Source organism: Grus americana, chromosome 1, assembly GCF_028858705.1.
Source record: "Grus americana isolate bGruAme1 chromosome 1, bGruAme1.mat, whole genome shotgun sequence".
NCBI lineage: Eukaryota > Metazoa > Chordata > Aves > Gruiformes > Gruidae > Grus > Grus americana.
The window spans coordinates 81,059,662-81,079,649 of NC_072852.1; the positions used below are offsets into that span (position 1 = coordinate 81,059,662).

Sequence of the window (19,988 nt, forward strand, 5' to 3'; positions counted from 1 at the left end):
GAGATCTTTCACTTGCCAGAAGAGTTCAGCTTATTCCCAGAAAGTGGTGGAGGACCTGGCAAGAAGATACTCTACACAAATAAGAAGAAAAGGGGGGGTATCAGCATTAATAGAGACAAATCCAAGTCTTCAGATTAAAAGCCTTAGCTGTGTAAACCAACTAGAGAAGGATGCTTTAGGAGATATTCGTTTTAACTTTTCTGCTTTTTCATTCAGTTTCTTGCCCATTTTCTCCCTTGTTTCTGTGAAGATGCCTATACCACATTGCTAGAGCATCATCCTCCTTGCATCCATTTTTTAAATGGAGATTCAGACAAAACTACTGAACTGCTTACCTTATAGTCCTCCTCTGGTGAAATATTTTCATTTTGCATGGCATAATTAAGTATGAGAATGAAGAAATTGACAGAGACAACTAATAACATTTATATCAGTTTAAAAAATACCTAAATTTCAACCCCGAAAGACAATGAGGAAGCCCCAGGCTGGATGACCCAGGGGAGCGTGTTGGGTGGGATGCAGGTGGGATCTGAAATGGGGGTGCTGTATGAGCTCCATGCTGTAGGAGAGGATACAGCTGTGATTTGAAAGGATCAATATCTTCTCCTTTCTGGAAAGGAAGAGTGCAGGCACTTTCATGGCTGTGGGTCTTGAGAGGAAATAAGCATCTATCTCCCTGCAGCCCAGAGCCAGCTGCTGAAATGGCACAGACTCATCCAGTTGAGCTGGGTATCCTGAATGGCTACCGCAATGTAGCGAGGTTTCACCTCCCTCATCTCCTCCTCCAGTGGGTTTTGTGGCTTGCGCAGGGCTTGGTGCTTGTTGCAGTTCCGTGGCTTCCAGAAGAGCCTGCAGCAGCCTCGGGTGGTGACTATTGCAGGGCTGGGAGCAACGGGTCTCAGGTCAGCGCTTTTCATCTCAGCCTTTCCTATTACTTGTCTAGTCAGCTCCTCGCTCCAAGTGCTGGCTTCAGCGGACCTCCTCCTTACACGTCCACCCACATCGTGGAGGGCAGTGGGATCCAGCAACCTCGCAACTAGTGAAAACAGCTCATTTGTTTGTCTTGCATAGAAATACCAGCTTGCCCGCTGTCTGCAAGGTGGTCTGCGGGGCAGGGACCCACCAAGGCCAGCCGTGCTGGGAAGCCCTGGCCAGGGACTGGGCAATCCCATCCACAGCTGTGTGCCTGGGGCTGCATGTGGATGCTACAGCGGCCAAAAGAGTTGGTGCCTTCCCCTACTCTGCCATCTATTAACCTGTGGGTCCGGCTAACTCGGTTGTTGGCGGAGCTGCGCTGCGAACCAGACCTAGGAGCTACGCTGAGTATTAAAAAAACCCCCTCTCTATCCCTCCTTTATTGCTAATTTAACCTGGGGCACTTCGGTGACCTAGCTCAAACCATGGCTTGCCAGTACACAGTCCACTGAGAGGGAACGTGAAATCAGAGTGAGAACATGTAGCTGGAGATGATGATGGTAGAGAAAATATAACATTGGGCAGACTTTAAGAGTGGTGGGTTGTTTTTTTTAAATAGCTTAGGCTGAGCTTTTAAGAAGTTAGCCTGAAGCTTGGACTAATGTGATTTGTTTCAAATCAGCTGTTAGGAGGAAATATCCTGCTGTCTTTGAGTGTAAAGTATCTTTGAGTACTTTTAAGTACTTTTGAGCCTTTGAGTACCTCAGTCTCTCTGGCAGCGTGAATCGGGCCCCTACAAACACTCTGATGGGGCACCGCCACATAAATCACCCTGCTCACCTTCCCTCTTCTCCAAACCCTCATTCCCCTTCGCTATCATAAGCATTATTGTGGCCGTATGCTGAGACAAGTTGAGGAAATAGTCCTGGGACTGCTCCTAAGTTTAGAATCTTCTTTCCTTCCTTAGGGAAGATCACTTTTTGGCCTCCATTTCCCTCTTCCTCCTTGTGAAAGTGCAACTGTTTACAGCAGACCTGCAAAATCATCTGGATTATTCCTCCCCCACAATATTTTTTTCTTCTTCTTACTTTTCATTTTCATTTTAAAGACCTTGCTTAAAGTTGAGGTGGGAATGAGTGGTCAAGGGTGACAAAGGGTGGAAACCTCTTCAGTCGGCTTTGTGACATTGCAGTGAAGTTGTGAGGGGGACTCTGCAGGGAATTGTAATGTTTAACCATGACCTGCCAGGGCAGGGGCCAGGAGCTCAGCTGTGGGGAGCCGGGCTTTCAGGGCTGGAGACCATCCCTTTGCAGCCCCGCTGAAGCTGAGGAGCAGTGTGCGCCCATCTACAGACCACACCGTGCCGTTCACCTCTCCTCCAGGTTTCTGGGGAGCTCTGTCAGGCCGCGGGGCACGCCGGCTTACGACAACTCGTTTATGCAATATAGGCTCTCTATCTGCTTGCTGCTGCTGGATTGTGGAAATCTGCAAATAATTGTGAAGTCTGCTGGTTTAATTGGATTGTAGTGTATTTGCACAGATGGGCAAAATCTTCCAGGCCAATATTTTCCAGAGTGACTTAGCAGTCTCTCAGCTTTAGGGTGCCCAATATGAGACACCTTAAAAGTGATGCGTTTCCACAGATTTTTTTAAGAGAAGCACCCCCAAACTAAAGTCATCCAAACCATCAATCACCCAGAAACCCCTTGCCCCAGAGCCCTTGAGATGGGGGATCTTTCATAGTAGCTTGATGTAAGCCAAACTAAATTCATAAAAACAATACAAGACAGCTTAACACATCATTTGTTCAGCAGAAAAAAATCAGTGTGAACGTGTATGTGTGCAGGCTTTTATACAAAAAGTATAATGAATAAACAAATATTTGTGTGTTAGGAGAAGGAAGAAAGACATTTTATTTCATGTGAGAGTTGGCTGTTGTTGTTTTGTTTTTTTTTTTAATAAGGTACAAAATGTTACTGTGGAACAGTGTCCCTGTGTGCTCTGGCCCTTTTCCAGGCCTAGAGCTAAGTACTTACTGGGGAAAAGAAAGCATCGTGCTTGACTTTCCAAAGTATAGGCTGTTATCACTTGTTAGAAACCAAAAAGGAAAAGAATCAAATTACTTATTAATTAAATACAAACTCTGTAAAATTGTTCCGAAATAACCAGCCTCCAGGGCCCAAGCTACAGATGCCCGATATTTGAATGTACAAAAGAAAAACAGTTTATTAGCATTATCATCAGCTTTTTCCTACCAATAATTTGCAGGGAGGCAAGAAAGCTGTAGTAGATATTGCTGTTCTCACTGAAAGATTCCAGTAAATCACCCTTGCAAAAAGAAACAATTTCTAAGAAGAAATAAATGGCTATTGTAAAATGTTTTTAGGAGCGTCCACAGAAGGGGTAGTACCAACCTAAAATCAATTCAATTAAATAAAAACAGTTTTCACAGGCAGAAAAATGAGGTAGCTATGTCATCTCGCTGTAATTATTACTGAGAATGTGACCTTGGAAGTCTACACGATTGTAATGAAATTGAGGTGCCCTGGTGCTGAATTCACTCTCGAAAATAGGACTTCAGCAGCTTTGAACCAAAGCTAGTTGGCTTTGCAGATTCTTCCCAAATGTTTCTCCAGCTCATATGTTCAGAGCTAAAGACAACCCTTCACTTGTGTAGCCAAGTGGACCTCGGTTCCCAGTGTGAGCACTTCTCACTATTTTGCTTGTATCGATTAGGTTTTTTGTCTTAAAGCTCGTGGTCCTGAAGCCATGCTACTGCTTGAGAATTTTGGATCTTTCCTTTCCAGTAGAATGAGTTCCTGGTACCTGTGAATAAGGAGGAAGTCTCAAAAAGCAGAAGACATTAAAAAGAACCCCAACACTTATTCTTTTGGAAACCTCAGCATTATTAAAACCCTGAAGCGACCTCACACCCTCAGAGCCATGTACTCATTAGAGCCCAACCTTCACCTCCCCACCAGGCACCCTGAGAGGGCTTATTGCCAACCATCTTCTACAGCGTTAGAGACAGGTTTTCAAAGGTATTTAGACACCTGAATGCCTTTGAGGTGTTGGCCCCGAGTTCTTAGCAGGCTTAACTTGGCCTGGTGGGTGGCTGACTAGCCTTTTTTGGTTGCCCAGTGCTGAGAGTTGTGGTTTTTGTTTCTGACTCTGGGGCTGAGCAAACCAACCACAGCAGAAAGTGAAAGGACTTGAAGGAAGGGTCTAGCAAGGTCTAATAGTTTGCTTTGAAGACTTGCAAGGAGCATGTTAGAAAGGGCTCCCCACTGGCCCGAGAGGCTTTGGCTGCTGTCAGGTTCTTAAGGCTCTCTTGAAATGATGGGGTGCTGTGGGCTCAAAAAGTGTCCAGACACCCACAAGGCCAGATGAAGACTTGGATTAATTTTTGGTAATTTTGGTTGGTTTGGAAGGGCAGAGAAGTTCTGAGAGGTTGCACATGGCTTGCGAGTACCGGAGACCACCAGGAGTAGAAGAACTTATTTTAGGACCTCGTTATAGACATCTGAAGAGCAGTTATAGAGTGAGACCATAGCCTTTGCTGCCTCTGTGATTTCCCACCTGTATGTTGCAGACTTGAGGTGGGGGCAACAGCAGAAAAGGAGAATTGCCTGGGCCTAGGCCTCTCATAGTATATCAGCTACGTTTTGTCCCTGTCATTCAAGTAAGCTATTAAATATCAACTGCAATATTTGCAATGCTAACTTTGTACTTTGGAAAGGTTTTGAATGGAAGTTGTTCTCAAAAAGCCTTTCAAACCAGAGATAACAAGGTGACAAATCCTTTAAAGTGATGCTTTCAGGTACTTGTCTTGTAAATAGATGTCCCAGTTTAGCTGCTGGCAGCCAGAACAAAGGGAGGAATCAGGCAGCTTGTTAGAGTCAAAAAACACAGCAGATTAGGCCTCTGCCCAGAGAAATGTTTAACTCCTTATGGGGGGAAACCCAGAACAAATGCTGGTAAATACAAGGGCTCTCTTTTTCCATCTTTCTCATAAGCATCTTTCTCATAAGCGTCTGAATCATGACCCCAGTGCATTTTGCAATAGACTGGCTTAAGTGAAATAATTTTTGCCTTTTGGCTTGGCAGCTTACTCTACTATTTTAGGCATGGCTGATTTAGATCAGCCATGAACAGGGTTAAGGGCAGTGATGGCAACCCCTATAGTAATTGGGCTTTGCAGGCTGTTGCCCTGGCAGGGCTACCACTGGTGCAGATGGATGGTGGAAGAGCACTTCTGGGGAGGAGCAAGGAGTTGTGAATTTGGCTACTGGCAACTGGGCTGCAAATTCTTCGAGTGCTGAGAAAATGGGAGGATCCTTTTGAACCTGATATGCAGGTGGCTCATGAGAAGATCAACTTAGAGACAGTTCTTGCGGGGGTTTTTTTCCCCCTAGGTTGTATCCCCCAAAAGACCGTGATGGTTGCAGTGTGGGGTCACAGGGAGGACAAGGTTTCTTTTGTCTTGAAGTGCCTGTCACCTACCTCATAATGATTTTCTTGTTGCCAGACACTTGCAGAATACACTTTCAATTTTTCTGTGTAATAATCACTTTACTGTAGGTTAGCGCCCTGGCTTTTGCATCCTGTAGCTGTACAATTCCCTTGCTGGGTTGATTAACGCGAACAAGATGTGGTAAGCTTGAAATGTAATGGGTACTGTTATATTTGTGATTACCCTGGCACCTAGAGACCTTGACTGAGATTGAAGTCCCACTGTACCTGGTACTGTACAAACAGAGCATTTCCAACAGCTTAAAGTCTAAACAGATTAGGAAAAGCGTGAGGGGAGAAACGTAGGTGCCAAGAGTTGCAGCAATGTGCATAATATGACCCAGGGAAACCAGGACCAGAACTTGGATCTCAAGCCCTGATAGTAATCAGTTACTTAATGCCATCATTTTGCTATGTGACATGGGTCATCTCCCTTGAAGGGTTTAGAAAGTAGCCAGACTAGTTCCTCTGTTTATATAAGGAAGATGGTTGTAGACCTCTTGATCCTAAGGCAATCAATATAGTCCATAGGGGGAAGAAAAAAAAAATAAAAGAAAAAGAAAAAAACCTTGGGCTAGATTCTCATGTAAATGGCACCCAGAATGCCTAAAATTGTGACAGATGCAGATGTTTTTGTGTCCAGTTATTTTTTTGGTGAGCAGCCTCTTTGTGGTCAGTTGTAAGCGCTACATTTCAATAGTCCTGCATTTCTGAAAAAGCCTATTGCATAAAGTTAGGATCCTACTAAATGAAAACAAAACACAACACTAACAAAAAATAACAAGATCTTCCAACAATGTTCAGTAACTGAGCTAGAGGTTAGTGCTGCATTCTGGAAAAAAAAAAATTATTCCAGGCACCATATGATTTCATGCACTAAAAACTTTAAACATTTCAGAGGAACATAACATATGACATAGGGTGTTTTTATTTAATGAATGGCTTTAAGAAATGGGGCCAGTGTCCCTTCTCACAGATGAACGTCTTGTGCCAAGAGCGTTGCTGTACAATGTGTCATCACTCGGGAACCTAAAGAATTGTACTTGAGAAAACATTGCTACAACATATCATCCCCTTCCCAGAAAGGTTCACTTCAGGCTCTGTAGAAAAACAGAACAACTCATTTCCACTGAATATAATTCATCTGTTGAGAAACTTTCTTAAAGGCATAGGTCGCTGAGCAAGTGGCTGGAAAACTCTTTAATCTCGTAGCAACAATAATAGTTCATCATTATTATTACTACTTAGCTCTTGCATCGCACTTTCTACACTCAGCGGGCTCTAAAAACACGAAGCAGTTAATCCTGGAGCTCCCTGAAGTATTTCACCTGAGCGGGGCTGGTCTTCAGCCTGAGGTACAGCTGCCACCGAGGCCAGGACCTTTTGTTTTACCGGAAAGGGCAACCGCACAGTGAGCTAGAGGGCTTTGTCCAATGTGTTTGTACCTGAGAATATTCTATGTGGTCTGCATTGTGGCTGGGGGAAGGGAAGGGAAGGGAAAAGAGGGAAAAGAGGGAAAAGAGGGAAAAAAGGGAAAAGGGGGAAGGGAGGGGGAAGGGAAAAGGAGAAAAAGGGGAGAGGGAGAGGGAAAGGGCCCGTTTAGCTGCCATGAGAAGCCTCTGTTTAAGATTCTCATGTCCAAAATTTGCTGTTCTAACAGAGTGGCAAGGGATATGTGACGTATTAAATGGGAAGTCTTACACAGATGGGAGTTATATTGGCTTGAAAATGCTTTTGTTCATATGGTGTGTTTTGTTTGGGGAAATCAGGCCAGTTTACAGCAAGTAATCATTTTACTGATTTAAGCCTCAGCTCAACAATTGTGGTGTTTGCTGGGATAGCTCAACATAAGCATGTGTGTGTTTATTTTTAGGGACTGCATATGAACATCCTCTTCCTTGTCCGTGGTGTGAAAATGGAAGAGTTGATTACCCAGAAGGAAGAGTGTATCACTGCTGGCTGTAGGACACTCCCAGCTTCACCTGTTTCAAGAGCAGTTTAAGCTCTCTCTCATTTTGCTCTTCAGGCAAAATAAAAAAAAAAAAAAGAAGAAAAAAAAGGTGGTCTGAGCTATACCAGGAGATTCTTCCCTGATATAAAATCAGGGTCGTTTAGAAGGATTGCTCCTTTAGCAAGTCAAGGGAAGGGTGGTGACAAGCAGAGAGCTCCAGAGAGAGAAGAATTAGTAACTTTGAGTGCTAACAATTTAACCTGTATCTTCCACAGACATAAATGTTTGTATAACCTGCCCTACAGCACGGTGAGATGCACTAGTGCAGAGAAGGCAGTTCTAACAGACTACCTGCTTTTTAAAGCAAATCCCATTAAAGGCACCCCTAAGCTGTACCCCCAGCCAGCACCCTCTCAAGGACTCAAAATCCCCTCAATCGGTCCTCACACCCTGATCCCATCCAAGGTTTCTGCAGATGTGTGACGGGGCCCACACCCCTGGGCACAACTGCTCTCCACCTGCAGCAAGGGAAACAGAAAGCAGAGCCCAAGAAAGCTGCGGGGCAGCAGGAATGAGAGCAGGGACCCCGCCTGGGGGGGTGGGGGGAGCGCAGCCCGGGGCGGGGGTGATGCTGTCAGGAGGGAGGCCGGGTGCTGGCGCTGGCCTGATTTCTGTCCTTAGGCTCCCTCTAGAGTTTACATCAAATGAGCAAAAGGTCTTAAACTCGGCTTGGCTGTACCCTCTCTCCGCGGCGTGGGCAGCACACCTACCTCCTGCCTGCGCCGAGCCCTCCTGCCTGGAGCGAGGGGGTTGCAGGCAGGGCGGGCAGCAGGAGCAGCTCGGTGGCAGGGATGCTGCCTGCTGAGCTGCGAGGCACGCAGAGAGGGGCTGGCATCTCCTAGCCCCCCCTTGGCACTGCTCTGGTGCTGGGCACGGCTGGATGATACCCCAGGGCCTTCATAAGCTAAAATGGCACAGGCTTCTCTTCTCCCTGATGGCCTCTGCTGTTGAACCTCTCCAGGGCCCTAATCCTACCCAGAAGGGAAGGGTTCCTGTTAAGTGCATTATGAATATCCCCAGTGCACTCAGGTGAATTCTTGGGGCCTGTGCTTCAAATCTCATGGCTACCTCGCCCCACATGTCTTGAGAAAATTAGTGTTTTGTCTGTAAAAGTGGAGATGTGGGGGAAACAGCATCAGGTCAGTAACAGCTGAAGCAAACTTGCTCAAGCCTCCAGCTTTCAAATGGGTCACGTTGTGCCCCTGCCTCCTTCATCCTCAACTCTGGAAAACACATCCTGTGAAACAGCTCAGGTATTATTCCCAAATTCCCTGCTATTTGCAAGGGAATATTGAAAATCCTAAACGACCTAGCCTCTTTATGTGTACGGTTCAGATGTGCTTTGCTGGTTCGCTTGACAGCCTTATAAAGTGCTGGGGAAGGAGGGTGGCCAAAATGAGGACGGGAAGCTTGCCTAAGCGGTTCTGGAGGAAAGAAAAACAGTGAGCAGCTCTGCCAGTGGAAAAGCCCAAACAAGAAAGAGGAGCAGGGTACTGGGAAGAGAGGGGACAGGGTGTTCAGAGGCTATTAGAGGAGCCAGGACATTCCTCGCACAGATCTCCCTATAAACACTCCTCCCTCCTTCCTGGTTCCCTCCTCCAAGTTTTGGTTGTGTGGGGGTTTTTTTTCTGTTGTTGTTGTTTGTTTTCCTTTCTTTCTCTAATCCTGTCTTCCGATCTTTGACTGGCTGCATCTTCAGCTTAAATGGCAGCAGAGAGAGGAGAAACTGGCCAGCTGCAGGCAAGGACGTTGGGGTCGCTCTCAGACCTCGCCCCCCGCCTCATCTCCACCCGCTGCGCGGCCGCGCAAACCCGCGCACCCCCGCGCACCGCCTCCCCTCCGCAGCCCCGCTGCTGTGCCCCGCTTTTGCAAGACGATGGCGCTCTGATCTTTCCAGATCCTTACTCCAGAGCCCTTTTTTTTTTTTTTTTTTTGTATTTTTTTTCACGCTTCGCTGCTACTACGGGCGGGCGCCTGCCTCTCTCACGATTTGCTGCAGCCATCGGGGGTGCCTGACTGTAAACAAAACACTTTAGATCATGGCAAGGTCGCTGCAGACACAGCCTTTTTCTCCTTTGCAGCCGCAGCGATTTAAGGTGGATTGCCGAAACGGCACCGCAGGGAAGGGGGGGGAAGCCGAAAGGGCCGCGGATGCTCCGAGGATGCGAATGCTCCAGGGATGCGGATGCTTCCCCCTCCGCTCCCGGCTTTTAATTATTCGTTTTCAATACATTTGCACAGCATCCAGGGGATTAGTCCCTGGCCCTTGTGCTAGGGGAGGTATAAACAGCACAACAACAACAAAAAAGAAGGTTCTTGTCCTACAGTAACTTGTTTCTTCTTTTCCAAAGGCTGTAGATAAATTCTTTACCACTGCGGTCGTGTTCCTGGTTGTTTACCCGTTGGGCACACAGTCTTTTCCAATATTTGCAGACCATAATTTTTTTTTTCCTTGGTGTTTCTATTCTGGTACAATGTTGTATTCCTACCGACAAGGGGTTTGTCTTTCTTTTGTGGACTCGTGAGACAAGCAGTGACTCCCAAGGAGCAGAGACTGGGAACTCCTTATCTAAGGACTCACCAGTGGGACGTTCAGCAGGTTACCAGCAGGCAGACCCCCATCTGTGGGGTGAGCCCTGGGCATCTTCAGGGAACACCAGAACATATTTTGCAGATCGCTTCCTTAGCCTACAACAATTCTGTTGTGTAGATCAGCAAAATAAGTCAAGTGTCACACACCTGACAGAAAGCGAAGAGAAGTTTGAAATGACCCTTCCTCGCTGTTGGCTATGGAAGTCAAAGACAGGAAAGCCTGGAGAAACGAAGATGAAATCCTGCAAATAAAGCAGATTAATAAGGCCTGCTTTGCCATCTGATGCAGTTTTATCATGGACTTGCAACTTTAAAAAAAAGTCTCAGCTGCTGCAGACATGAGAATGTTAACTTTAATTTTCTGTAAGTGAATTGCTAGAACTTGTGGTTGCTGAGAAAAGCTGGAAAACAACTTCTGAGTATAAAAATAACATGGGTAATATTTTATTTCAACCTTGTGCTTTTTAAACCAATCTCATTTGTATTCTTCTTTTATTTTTTTTGCTTGTGCACATAATTTTTTTGAACTCAGGTCTAGCAATACTGAGATTACTCGGGTGAGTGGTGTGAGCAGAGGCCGGGGGCTCTACTACCTCTGGGCTGATAAAGGCAAGCAGACTGCTGTGGCCTGGGCAGGAGTGCTGTATAATGGTTTTGTCCCCCCTACAGTGTGTATCAGCGTATCAGTTCACAAGAGCAACCGCAGCAAAGGTTTCAGTGGCCCGTCAAAACTCTAGACCCCAAACCAGAATGAGTCTGTGTGTGTAAGTACAACACAGGGTAGAATGTCCCTGTCTTCAAGGCCAAATCAGTTGACTCTTTTTTCAGCCAGTTAAACCCAGTTGTGTTGACCCTTGCCTTGTTGAGTGAGCTTGTCACTGGTGCGATTTTCTCCAGAAGCAAAATTTGGAGAGGGTTGCTCTGCTTGCAGAGGAGACCTGGCCAGATGGATTGGTGTGAAGAGCCTCCTGCCCTCCAAAGATTCAGGCTCTGGATCTGGGCCCACGGAAAAGTCAAAACCTTCAGCACCTGAGAGCGCCAGCAGTGTCCTGATGCATCGAGGGGCCTGCCCTGCCTAGTGAGGGAAGATGGCTGTGGAAGGGGCTGGAGACAAGGAGGGTAGAGAGGAGGAGACTGTGTTGCTCTTATCTCCACCATACCTGCTGTGGCTATCCGAGGAAGTTGCTTAGAAAATCCCTGGCTGTGACTCTTGGCTCATCTAATCTTCCAAGCACACAAACAGGACAAAACCAAATGCTTTTGTTGTCTTTCCCCTACTTGCTGAGATCTGAAATCCCTGCAGAGGCTTTTTTTTTAGAGCCATTTATTCACCTAGTCCTTTCTCTAATGAGAAGGCAGCAAGAGGTGATCCTCCCCTCCCCTGGGAGCCACCAGCCTGTGGGGTCAGCAATTAGGTGTGCCGGTCTGCCCTGCAAAGTCCCGGGGGGACAGCCCGAGCTTGCCCCCAACCCCGAACCTGGGCGGGGGGGGGGAGGGGAGGGCTGCGTTGCAAGAGCCCAGCCCGGGAAAATCAGAGCAGTGAGAGACTTCTGTCACAGGAATGAGTCAAAAACGTAACCAGCCGTCACCATTACTCAGGCCTCTCGGGCAAGCAACGGGATGGGGTGGGTTTTTTTGGGAGGGGTGGGGTGGTGGGCACAAATCCTGCCGGACCCGGGCTTTGCTGAGGGAGGCGGCGAGGTGGCGGCGGGCAGCGCGGTGCCTCCCTACCCCTCTCGCCTCCATCGCCCCGGTTCCTCGTCCCCCGCCTCCCCCACGGCACGGCACGGCACGGCACGGCACGGCACGGCTCGGTGGGGCGGCAGCCCAGCCCAGCCCGGCCGGGGCCACCTTTAGAGCCGGCGGCGGCAGCGAGGCAGGGCCCAGCCGACGGGGCGGTGCCCGCCGCCGTAACCAATGGCTCGGTCGGGCTGTTTAAATAGACTCGTCCTGTCAATCATTTTCTTCTTCGTCAGCCTCCCTTCAATCGCCATATTGGGCAACCGAGAAAAGGGCTCGTCTCCTCTTGTTTTTTTCCGTCTCGCTTTTACTACGCGGCGGCGGTGCGAGCGCCGGGGGCATCACCATCACCGGCGGGGCAGCGCCGCTCCCCGCCTGCGCGCTCCCCCCGCGCACCGCTCCTTCACCCGCCCGGGGCTCCCCGGCGGCGGCGGCTCTCGGGGCTCATCCCCGGGCCGGCGCTTATGCAAGGGCGCCTCCTCGCCCCTTCTGAGCGGGCCGAGGGCGAGCGGGGTCGAGGCGGAGCCGGAGAGTGGGCCAGCGCGGAGAAGAGACGCGGAGCAAAGCCGGCGAGCGCTGAGAAATAAAAGGCGGAGAGCAGGAGGAGGAGGCGGCGGCGGCTGCGGGGGGGAGAGCAGCGAGCAAAACAACTGCCGCCAGAAGAAAGAGGGTGGGGGGAGATGTCAAACGTCCGTATTTCTAATGGGAGCCCTACCCTGGAGCGCATGGAAGCCAGGCAGTCGGAGTACCCGAAGCCGTCAGCTTGCAGGAACCTCTTCGGGCCGGTGAATAACGAAGAGTTAAACAGGGACTTGAAGAAGCACTTCCAGGAGATGGAGGAGGCATACCAGAGGAAGTGGAATTTCGATTTCCAAAATCACAAGCCGCTGGAAGGCAGGTACGAGTGGCAAGCCGTGGAGAAGGGGAGCTCGCCCGAGTTCTACTTCAGACCCCCCAGGCTACTGAAAGCTGTCTGCAAGTCCTCCGGCCGCCAGAGCTTGGATGTAAACGGGAATTGCCAAACCGTGGTTTTTGTCGGTTCTCAGGGAATCTCAGAGGACACTCACTGTGTAGATCAAAAGACTGGTGTTTCTGAAAATCAGACGGACTTTGCAGAGCAGTGCACTGGGCAGAGGAAAAGACCTGCCACCGATGGTAACGTACCCTTAGGAATGCCGCAGAGCTTTTCTCCGCCCGCCCTGCCGGTGTCAGCTCCGGGGCTCTCGGTCCCTTCGGCCGTGCCACGCATGGCCTGACCGCGATGGGCTGTGCCCCGCTGGGCACCGGCTCGGTGACCCCCCCCCCCCGCCTCCTTTCCCATAAAAAAGCTAGGTGCTGTTTGCAGTCCCAGGGGGGGTCCCGCGTTAGATGGGAGCCGGTAGATGATTTGCAAGGAAAAGCCCTTAGACGCGGATCGTGCCCCCGTCCCTTCGCCGCCCCTCAGCGGGGACCCGGCCTCCTGCCCAGGTGGGAGGAGGTTCATAACGCGAAGCAAAAGAGGGATAGGGATTTTAGCCGAAAACAGGAAACTTGGATCTTTTACCTAACGAGAAGCCCTTCTCCCCTTTCCCTGCTCGCTTTCACGTAGCCGATAGCTGACATGGGGATCCGGGAATATCCCCGCCCCGGTCCCATCTCCCCCCTCCCTGGATGCAGAGCAGACATCTGGAAGGAAAATATTTCAATATCGCTCTCCCCCCTTCCCCCCCCTTGTTTTTAATTTTCCCCTCCTAGATTCCTCTCCTCAAACTAAAAGAGCCAACACAACAGAAGAAGAGGGTTCAGCAAACTCCCCCAGTGCCAGTTCAGTGGAGCAAACACCCAAGAAATCAAGCCCAAGACGACATCAAACGTAAACCGTTTAGGTAGGTTCCCTTTAGGGTCTGGCGTTAGGATGCGAGTAAGGGAAAGAAAGGGTGACCGAGGGGGTATCCTGCTTCGGGAAGGGGGGGAGGGGGCCCTCCTGGGCTGCGGGGTCTTTTCCCCGAGGAAGGGTGGCTTTCCCCAAGCGCTCGGGCATGGGTGTGTGGTGGGGGTGGGACGCGCAGGGCTTGAACAAAACAAGGGCGAAGCGCAGCGCCGGGCTCCGCAGCGTCGGCCGGGCAGGGGCTGGGGCGGCGGCGGCGGGAGCCCCGGCCGTGGTGGGACCGACCCTGCCTTCCCTCCCTCCTCCGGGACCGGGACCGGAGGCAGGGAGGGCCCTTTCCCAAGGACCGTGCGGGTGGAGGGACGGAGCTTCAAACGCGGCTGGTGCAGGATGTCAGATGACAAGAGATTTCGGGGGGCTTCCCATGTGTGTGCCCCCGGATGGTTTTTCATCTACAATGTCAGCGTTGCTGTCGCACGTCGCGGCGACCTCCCACCCCGGGAGAAATAAAAGTTGGGTCTAAGGGGAATCCGGGCACTTTCTTTAAAATACGAGCTAGGCAAGGTCGGTTTGGGTTTTTTTTCCCCCAGTTATTTTGGTTTGGTTTTAGACGTTGGCAAAGGCAAAAGAACGAGTTAATGGGAGCTGGATTGTGCTTTTTTTCTTTTAGCCTTTTTTCCCCCCCTCCATTCTTGTTGTTGTTTTGTTTTAAGGCGAGGGCTGGGGCGGAGGGAGTTGGTAAATTGCGCCGGCGGTTTCGGAGCCGAGGTTAGGAGCGAGGTTTACAAACACGATTTGCGATTGTGCAGAAAGAGATTAAGCTGTAAAGCAGAAGTTGCAACAAATTAGTCCCGCTGGGGTGAGCCGTGGAGGAGCACGTCAGCATGCGTGGCTATGCAAATGCCGCTACTACCGCCCGCTTGTTTGGGTGGGGGGAGCCGCCGGGCGGGGTGGGGGAGAACGGGCCGAGCCCCGGGCCGGAGAGGAGGGATCCCGCAGCCCTCGTTTTCCCCGCCGACGGGCCAAACGGGCCGAGGACCGGCTGGCAGGAGTGCCAGCAGCGCGGCCCCGGGCGTGCGGGGCGGCCCCGGCGGGGCGCGGACGGCGGCGGGCAGCGCAGGGGCCCCGCCCGGGCAGGGCCCGCCCGCCCCGGGGATGCGGTGTCGGTTTGAACCGGTTGCGCCGCGGATCGCGTTTCTTCTCGACGTTTTCTAATCGCCTTCTCCCTCCCCGTCTTCTTTCCCTCCCTCTTCCCCCCCCCCCCCCCTTTCCCCGTTGCAGAGCGGAGGATGTGCGTGTCCTCGTTCATCGGGTGCGGCGGGGGGCGATGAAGCGAGGAAGATGTAAAGTTGTAGTGGAAACGAAAATACATATCGCCGATCTCCGTGGGATGGAGGTCCTGTACAAGCACTGAAAAAAAAAACAACAGCAACAAAACAACAACAAAAAAGCGCAAACAATAACACTAAAATTTTAGGCACTCTTAAAAGACCTGCCTCTAAAAGCATTGGATGTAGCATTGTGCAATTAGGTGTTTCCTTATTTGCTTCATTGTACTACCTGTGTATATAGTTTTTACCTTATGTAGCACATAAACTTTGTTGGGAGGGGGGAGGGAGTGGTGACCGATTGGAACTTGCTTTCACAATCTAGCAAGGAAAGAAATGTATGAAGAGAAGCAGTGTAGGGCTTTTATTACTTAAAGATGTATTGTCCCTTTAAGTGGGTCTGCTGTGTTTTTTCCCTTTTTTTTTTCCCCTTTTTTTTATGTACCATCGTGGTAACCCTGCTCAGAGCAGATTATTACAGGCCACTTGTGAAATTTCTTCCTACTGCATTAAGCTGAAGAGGTGGGAGCTGTGATGATTCCGTTATGTAGCAGCAAAAGTTATCTGTTGTGCCCCCCCCCGACCTCAAATCTGTGTAGCAAATTTGAATGCCTGTAAAAGTTGTGTAAAATCACCCTGTTGTTACATTGCTTGATTTCCTAGGTTTTGGGGTTTTTGGGGTTTTTTTTTTTGGTTGTGTGGTGGTTGTTTGGGGTTTTTTTAAACTAATCTGGAAAACTTTTGCTCTGAATCTTGAATATTGTTGTTTTCTGATCTGACCCACTTCCTGAAGTATTTGTGTGTAAGGGAAAAGGGATACTACATCTTTACAGAGTATTTCTACATTGCCTGTGTACCTGTATGTAAAAATAAAAAAAAAAGTTTGAAGTGTACCTGTGTACATAACTCTGTAAAGACACTGAGAAATTATACTAACTTATTTATGTTAAAAGATTTTTTTTTTAATCTAGAAGACAATATTTTTCCCCATAAAGCCAAAGTGGCATGTTTTTGTGCATTTGTAAATGCTCTATTTGGTAGACTTCTTAGGTTTGGGTTTTTTTTTTTCTTTTTCTGATAATTAATATGGCTGTGCTTAAAGGATTGCAGACTGAGCCAATTTAATTTTTTTTTTTGTAATGTGTGGGAAAAAAAAATCCAGATTGATATTGTTTCACATCAAGCAATCAATAAAGAAAACTGCCATATATAAGAAATACGTTCTTCATTAGTGTGTGTTTCAGCCTCCCTCAGCCTGGCACAGGAGGAAATAAGGCTCCTTCAAGAAATACAGCAAGTTTCCTTTGGGTATCTCTTCCTGTGTCTCCAGCGCAGGTGAAACCAAGGAATGCAGCTCGCTCTCTTCACCCTTAGTGCCACACTATCATTTCTCATCCGTGATAGTTGGGAATGATGTGCCCTCTTAATGCAAAAGAGTAGAAATTGCTCTGTCACACTGTATTTTTTTTTGGGGGGGGGGGGGGGAGAGAGAAAAATATGTAGCTCGAGGTATTAGTCGTTTTACTTTTAAGGCTTAAAACCCAAGTCCAATTTAGCACCTTCCTGGGCCGGACAGCTGCCAGTTCCGGACCAGAGAGCCACCAATTCTCCAGGGTTTCGCTTCCCCCCCCCCCCCCCCCCCCCGCCTCCGCGCGGCCCAGGGACTGGTCGGGGAAGGTGCTGGTAACGAAGCTCCCCTCCGACGGCTTCGCAATGGAAACCCGGTGTATCTTCTCCCACGACGGCGTTTATTGCTAACAAAGATGGCGCCTCGCACACCCCTGTCCCAGCAGATGCTGGTGCAGGCACCGGCGCGGTAGCGGCCTCTCCCGCCACCGGGGTCCCGGGGAGGGACCGCGCCACCGTCGCGTTATTCCCCACCCCGGCCCGCGGAGCAGCGCGGTGGGAGGCAGCCGGGCAGGGGACGCGCGGGGCTCGGTCACCGCCGGAGAGAGGGGATGGCACCGGGGGAGGGCGGGGGGGGCGCGGATCGCTGTGGTGCGGAGAGCCGAGGGGGGCTGCCCGGCCCTGCAGCCTCTCCGTCGCCGTGCCGCCCTGACCGCCGCGCCCGGCCGGCAAGGTGCGGTATCCGTACCTCGCTCCCCGGGCCGATGCGGAGAAGCGTTTTCATCCCTAGGGACTGCAAGAAATAAATGCAAAAATACGGGGGCGGAGGGGGGGGGCACACGACACACAACCCTGTGCGAGTCTCACCCAGCGCTCGCCCGGGTCCTCCCCTCCACCCTCCCCGCTGCAACGCGATCCTGTTGTTTATCCCGGCCGTGCCTGGGTTCGCCCTCGCTCTGAAACCTCCCCGAAAACACGGGTTTGTGCTGGGGAGGGACGGGGAATGGGGAGCGACCCCCCCACCAGCACCCGCCCTGCCTCAATCTCGGCCCCCCGACTCGGGCAGATGGCACCCCGGGCTCGTCCCGAGGCCGAGGAGAGGGAACGGCCACGGCCAGTGTTTGAGATGGACTTTTCCTCCTCCGGCTGCAAAGGATCGCTGAACACCCTGCCCTCCGCCCTCCTCCAGTGCGCTCCGGTATCCCGCCACCCCCCTCCCCCAGTTTGACTCCAGGCCGCCCCATTGGGGGGGGAGTGTGTGTGTGCAATTCAGGCCGGTAAACGTGGAAAACCTTCGCGAAAATTTAAAAGAAAAAAGTGGGGTTTTTTTTCCCCCCAGGACGAACAAAGTGATCACGATAGAAAATAAACAGCGGCGCCTCCCCGAGCCGGCCTATCCCCGCGGCCGGCACAAGCGAAACCTCCCCTTCTGCAGCCGCCGCCGGGCGGAGGGACGTGGGAAGGGAGCAGGGCGAGTCCCCCCGGCGCGGAGGGGGTGTGGGGGGGGGGGCCGGGGCAAGGTCAGTGCCGGCGCTGGAGCCCCCAGGCCGGGGCTGGGCGGGAGAGGGCGGCGGCCGGGGTCCCGCCTGTTGCTCTATCATGTAGGGTTTGGATTTGCCCTCTCAGCGCCCCCCCCGCCCCCGCCCCGCCCAAGAGAGCGGCTGCAAAATCAACCACGTTATTTTAAAAATTTTTTTTTCTCTTTTTTTGCCGCGGCCGATGGGGCTTTTCACCTCGCTGTGCAGGCGAGGGCCGCCTCGGCCGCTTTCACCTGGGTCCGCCTGGGTCCGCACCCACCGCGATCGTGCCGCCCCCCGCTCCCCGCCTCCTCCCCCGGGTGATCCCCGGGGGGATGTGCGGAGCCGGCAGCAGAGAAGGGGGAAACACCCTCCCGCCGCCCTTCCCGGGGGAGGGGGGCACGCTCAAACCCGCCCCGCACCCCCTTCCCCGGGGCGGTGGGAGCAGCGGGAGTGTGTGCGTGCGTTACTCCCCCCCCCCCCCCCCCCCCCCCCCAGGGTCGGGGCTTGTTGTTGCGGCGGGGTCTGGCGTCAGCACAGCCCAACGAGCCTCCGCTGGAGGAAGCGGCCCGAAGCGCCGCGGGGGAGATTTAAGGTGGCGCTGGGGGCGGGGCCGGGCCTCCAGCCTGCGCGGCGGGATGTATTTTTTAAATTTTACTTCCTCCTCCTCCTCTTCCTCGTCGCAGCGTTTCCTCCTCGGGCGGCTGGAGGCAACCTTGCCTCGCCGCTTCCCTCCGCCTGGCGCCGCTCCCGGGCCCGGCGGGGACGGCGATGGGAGGGGGAGGGGCGCCGCTTCGTGCGCGGCGAACGGCTTCTCCGGCTTGGGCCCCGCCCCGACTGATGCAATAAAGCGCGGCCGATACGGCCGTACCGCGGGTGCGCGCGCGGAGCCTCCTTCCCTCCCGCCCTCCATCCCTCCCGCCGCCGGTCACACGTACACGCAGATATGCGTACGCTTGCACGCGCGCACCCGTCCCTCATCTGGCGCGGGGTACGCCGTGCTCACGCGCAGGGGTGGACGCGCGCAGGGGTGGACGCGCGCAGCGCCGCGCGCATGCACTTGCCCAGGCGCGTGTGCACGCCGATAGCTGCGCGCCCGCGCGCCCGTGCACGCCCGCACGGAGGGAGCAGGCGGGGGAGCGGGGCTCTCCCACTCGCGCGGGGGCTCTCCGGCGCAGTGAGGCGGGCCGCGGTGCCCCCGAGTGCCACGCTGGAGCGGGGCGAGTTGCGGCCCTTCCCCGGGGGCAGGAGGCGGATTACGGGGCAGGGGCCGGGGACGCGTCCCGGGCCGTGTGCGCCTGGCTCGCCGGGGTCGGTGCGGGCGCCGAGGCGGCTGCAGGGCCCCACCGGCAACGGGCGCCGGGGTGGGGGCAGCCGGGCGAACCCGCAGGTGTTGCCTTTGCAGCCCCCGCTTTGCTGCTTCGCTGGTGTGAAAGTTCCATGTTTATTTCACGTCGGGAGTTCGGCTGTCCGTCTCCGTGCGCGCCGGGCGGGGGGGCACAGGCCGCCCGCTGCTGCACCCCCGGGAAAAGGGGACAGCCCCACGGGGAACAGGGTGTGGGACACGCGGGGCACACGCTGGCTTGCTTTCCCTTACGTAAAGCTGCGTATTCCCGTGCCAGAGGAGAAGGATATGACCGGTTCCTTAGCAGGAATGTTTTGGACGTGGATCTGACCGTTTTTCACTAGAGGTGTTTGGCTGGAAGAGAAAGCACTAACAATAAAGTCAATATTAACACCGCTTTTCAGATGTAGAACTAGCCCACTCTTCCGCAAATGGGGAAATTAATTGGAAAAATGAACTTTTCTGACATCCGTATCCATCCGTACATCTGAGTTGCTTTGGCTAAAAAAACCCTGAAGAAACACTGAATTTCATTTGCAAAAGAAAACATTCTACTTCAGAGATGTCAGCATGTTTTGTTTCCATGTCTTCTTATGGTATTTTCATATTTTCAACTTTTCATTTTGTCTTTTTTTTTTAAAAAAAATTTTAAAAAGTAATTACTGTCCCCGTTTGTTACTTTTTTTTTAGATACCAAAATAAAATGTTCACAGTGCAATGACTTTAACAAAATGTGTGATTTGCAGTAAAATAATTATATTGGGCGAATTGTTTTGCTCTGTTCCCAAATGGGATCTTTTCTGCTTTGATTTTA

At 51.8% G+C, this 19,988-nt stretch overlaps 1 protein-coding gene and 2 long non-coding RNA genes across 3 annotated transcripts; 2 read left to right on the top strand and 1 right to left on the bottom strand.

Annotated features, from left to right (window-relative positions):
• The first annotated feature begins 6,007 nt into the window (after positions 1-6,007).
• On the top strand, positions 6,008-10,474 carry LOC129215446 (uncharacterized). The gene is made up of 2 exons (XR_008580005.1): positions 6,008-6,782; positions 7,301-10,474. It is a non-coding gene; the product is annotated as an uncharacterized LOC129215446 (long non-coding RNA).
• Positions 10,475-11,992: 1,518 nt separating this feature from the next.
• On the top strand, positions 11,993-16,182 carry CDKN1B (cyclin dependent kinase inhibitor 1B). The gene is made up of 3 exons (XM_054848546.1): positions 11,993-12,925; positions 13,505-13,635; positions 14,919-16,182. Exons 1-2 carry the CDS (start codon positions 12,451-12,453, stop codon positions 13,624-13,626), a joined length of 597 nt encoding a protein of 198 aa, XP_054704521.1. The 5' UTR covers positions 11,993-12,450; the 3' UTR covers positions 13,627-13,635; positions 14,919-16,182.
• On the bottom strand, positions 16,009-18,241 carry LOC129215447 (uncharacterized). Its single transcript, XR_008580006.1, has 2 exons — positions 17,061-18,241; positions 16,009-16,387 (listed from the first exon to the last, which is right to left on the bottom strand). It is a non-coding gene; the product is annotated as an uncharacterized LOC129215447 (long non-coding RNA).
• Between the last annotated feature and the right edge of the window lie 1,747 nt (positions 18,242-19,988).